Below are 3,746 nucleotides of genomic sequence, written 5' to 3' on the forward strand. Positions count from 1 at the left end.
TAATTTAATGAAAACACAGCAATTGCATTTTCAAAATAAACAGATCATTGCCATTCTTGCAGACTTTCGTAATAGAAACCCAATTAATGAAAGCTTGTTCACATATGTGAGACTGATGAGACAGAATGTGAACTAATACTTGCAGACTAATGAAAAAAGTTGCTGTCAGTCAGTAATATAAATCTTCCTACATGTAAACATTCTTCATAGGAGCATTGTGAATAATTTTTGCACATAGGAAAAGATCAACAGAATTTTATTAACAATTTTTAAAATAACTGGTTTTAAAGATGCCGTAGGAACAGATTGGTTTCAGTGTTTACAAGGCTGCCCAAAAGAGGAAGTGAACATACCTGAGCAGGTTGGCAGTGGGGCATCCCAATCTCCAGTTTCTAAACACTTAATTTCAGCAGAGCCCTCTATGTCATATTCTTCTCTGCAGTAAAAACGTAATTTATTTCCAGATTTCACCAGATTATTTTCGGGTGGAAATCCAGAAATTCCAAGACCAGGACCCAATTGTGGAACTCTACAAGGAATGCCTAAAAAAACAAAATAGACATAAACAAGTTAGAAAACACAAAAACGTTTTCAACTAACTCTGTCAAAACGTTATGTTACCACCCATTAATTTTTAGTAATAAGCACAGTGCTTGGCACTAATAGGAACGAACACATTTCCTGTGAACTATGTTAAATCAATTAACGTTTTAGAAACTATATTTATTTAGCCCAAAGAGCTATTTTTTCGTACCTGGACATTCTTCCGTTTTTATCCACTCGCCGTTCCTGCATGTTGCATTTCCTCCTGCTTTTACATGCGGAGAAGTGCACACATACTCAATCACTTCTCCTTCGAGATATCTCTGTTTTTCCATAGCTTCTTCAACCACTAGTCTTGAACTAGTAAGCTTTTCACAATAAGCTGAAAGGAATTCACACAGTGTTACAACCCTGTTGAAATGTGATGCTAAAATGGCATTTTGTTTTCATTTCTATCAGTTTAGTATTTGACTGTGTTGATATTCTTCTTTAAAGGTAAAACAGGATGACGAGGAAAAGGCGGAGTAAAAACACCCCCCACTTTGGGCTCCCCAAAGGGATGGGTTAAATGCAGAGAGTTAATTTCATTGCTCTGTACTTGTGACAGTGTAATGACAATAAAAAAAAAAACCCAATAAAACTGTTTTACATGCAAAGTTAATGGTTGACGGGCATCAAGAACCATAAAAAGGTCCATAGACCTAGCCATAGACCAATATCGGGTATTGCAGGCTAACAAAGAACCTTTTAAGCCGAAACAAGGCTTTGTTTTGGTCAATTCTATAAAGCTTTGAACTCAACGCTAATTCTGTCATTTTGAGTTGAAAAAGCTTCCTTGATGGGAGGCAAAACCAGTCCAGTGGATTGTTTTTTAACTGTTTTGGAATCAAAAGGTCATGCGGAGCATTTTGAGCAGCAGGAGAAGCGCCTCACGAGCGTCTGAGCATCTGAAGCAGTGACGTACTTCACAAGCGGCACCTGCTAGAGTTGTAAAATTGAACTTTTGCTGCCTCACGTGCCACATTAACCAATCAGAGAAGCTGATCTGGGAGCTCGCAGGGAGACAGACACAGCGTTGCTGATGCAGATCTCTGTGATGACTCCCTTGAAATAGTTTATTAACGCCTAAATTAACTTAAAATGTTGAAACCTGCTAGCAAAATATGTTCGCTTTTATTACTGTTGTGCCTACAGTTTGGCTCACGAACATGAAAACCTTTAACATCTCCTTCCAGCCACCACAAACAATAGTGGAAAACCCCTAAGAGGAGACCGGCCAAGAGGCTTTTTTCCCCCTTTTTTTTTATTGAAATATTTTGCTAACAAAATATGCAGATCTTAGAAACAAAAAATTATACGAAACTTACAAACAAACAATTATACAGAAGAACAATAGACAGGTGCTCTAGAATAAAAAAAAATAAAAAAAACATACAAAAAACAAAATAGATTATTCTTTGAAAAATCTCTCCAAAATATCCTTGGAAGTATTGCTCTGTTTTTAATTAATTAACGTAAGGGATTTCATGTACTCTTTGAATTCATGCAAGAAACACCTGAAGTTGGGGGACATTTTGGAAAATGTACATTTGTGTTTATGAAATTTGCCATAAAAAATTAGTAGGTAGAACTTTATTAAACTAAAAATGGCTCCAAATCAAGAGATAAAGACTATTAGGGATATCCTTAGTTATGTATTTAAATTCTTTGTATGTGACAGGAAATGACTTAAGACTAAGAAAGTGCCTGTAACTCAGCATTATACCATGAGAATCAAAAAAGTCACATACAAAAATAGCGTTTTTATCAACCCAGTACCGTAACAATATGGATTTTGTCCTGATGATAATCTTCATTGTTCCAACTAAAGGTTTTGTGAGGAGAAAATTTATGGGAGTAGCACAGTTTCCATGCTAAGAGAGCCTATTGGTGAAATTGGGATAGTTTTAAAGGTACTTTTGTAACACCAGGCGAGTAAAAAATGCAAACTACCCAATTTTAAAAAAATATTCTTTGGGATGAAAAACCAAATTGAGTTAGTGGTTTTGAGACATTCCTTTATCCATTTCATTTTAAAGGTGTTATTCAAGTTATTGAAATTTAATAAATCAAATCCTCCTTGTATTTTGGGAGCTATAAGAATTTCACTCTTCAAAAGAGGCTTCTAATTTTTACAATTAAAATTGATGAGAATTTTATTTATTTATATCTGGATGATGAATCATCAACTAAAAGCGATATGGCATGATATACAAGTCTTGAAATGCCTTCGGCTTTAGATAAGAGAATTCTGCCAATAGTCAAGTCGGAGCCACATATTCATTATGTTTTGGGTTTTTCTAACTCTGGGGAAGAAGTTAAGATTTTGTATAGAAGATAAATCTTTAGTGACATCAATGCCTAAGCATTTCACTGTTTCTTTTACTTGAATATCGCACATGTTTTATACAATCGGTATCACAAAGACACAAGATTTCACATTTATTAATGTTGAGATGTAAACATGAAGCTTTAGAGAAATCACAAACTAATTTTAAAGCTGGCTCAATTTGCAATTTGTCCTTTAGAAATAGAGTCGTTTCATCAGCTAGTTGTGTAATTCTAATTTCCTTTTGAAATGTGGTTAAGCCTTTTATATTGCCGTTATTTCTGATTTTTAGCGCAATTAGGAACAAAAAGGGAGAAATGGGGCACCCTTGACAGGCAGAACAGCTAATATGAAATCTTTCAGAGGTGGAGGGATAGATAATTAAATTACTGTTAATTTCTTTGTGTTACATTTTAATAATTGAGATAAAGTTTTCTCCAAATCCCATTAACTTCAATGCATTAAAAATAAAGGGGTGTTCTAATGTGTCAAAAGCTTTGTAGAAATCAAAAAATACAATTACTGCTTGTGACTCCACATGATCTAAACAGTCAAGTAAATCTAAGATTAATCTGACATTATTACAGATGTGTCAGTTAGACATAAATCCTGTTTGGCATTCACTTATTAAGATTAGTTTTAAGAGCCTAGAATAGACCAAAACAAATAATTTATGATCTACATTCAGGAGTGAGATGGGTCTCCAATTTTCTATATATAGGGGGTCTGTTGGGTTGTGGAATAAGGCTAATTAGACCTTGTTTCATAGTTGAAGTCATTACATTATTTTCAATACATTCCCTATATCAGTGGTTCCCAAAGTGTGGGGCGCGAC

The 3,746-nt window shown here is 34.7% G+C and overlaps 1 protein-coding gene across 1 annotated transcript in view; it reads right to left on the bottom strand.

The window, feature by feature from the left end:
* Positions 1 to 3,746, bottom strand: part of LOC107096975 (complement factor H-related protein 5-like) — a 19,994-nt gene that overhangs the window by 6,468 nt on the left and 9,780 nt on the right. The window contains exons 12-13 of the mRNA XM_015393910.1: positions 755 to 925; positions 354 to 542 (exon numbers count right to left, since the gene is read on the bottom strand). Of these exons, the coding sequence (XP_015249396.1) occupies positions 354 to 542; positions 755 to 925 (360 nt within the window). The remainder of the gene's footprint in view (positions 1 to 353; positions 543 to 754; positions 926 to 3,746) is intronic.

Source organism: Cyprinodon variegatus, unplaced genomic scaffold (genome assembly GCF_000732505.1).
Source record: "Cyprinodon variegatus isolate N-32 unplaced genomic scaffold, C_variegatus-1.0 Scaffold662, whole genome shotgun sequence".
In the NCBI taxonomy this organism is placed as follows: Eukaryota; Metazoa; Chordata; class Actinopteri; order Cyprinodontiformes; family Cyprinodontidae; genus Cyprinodon; species Cyprinodon variegatus.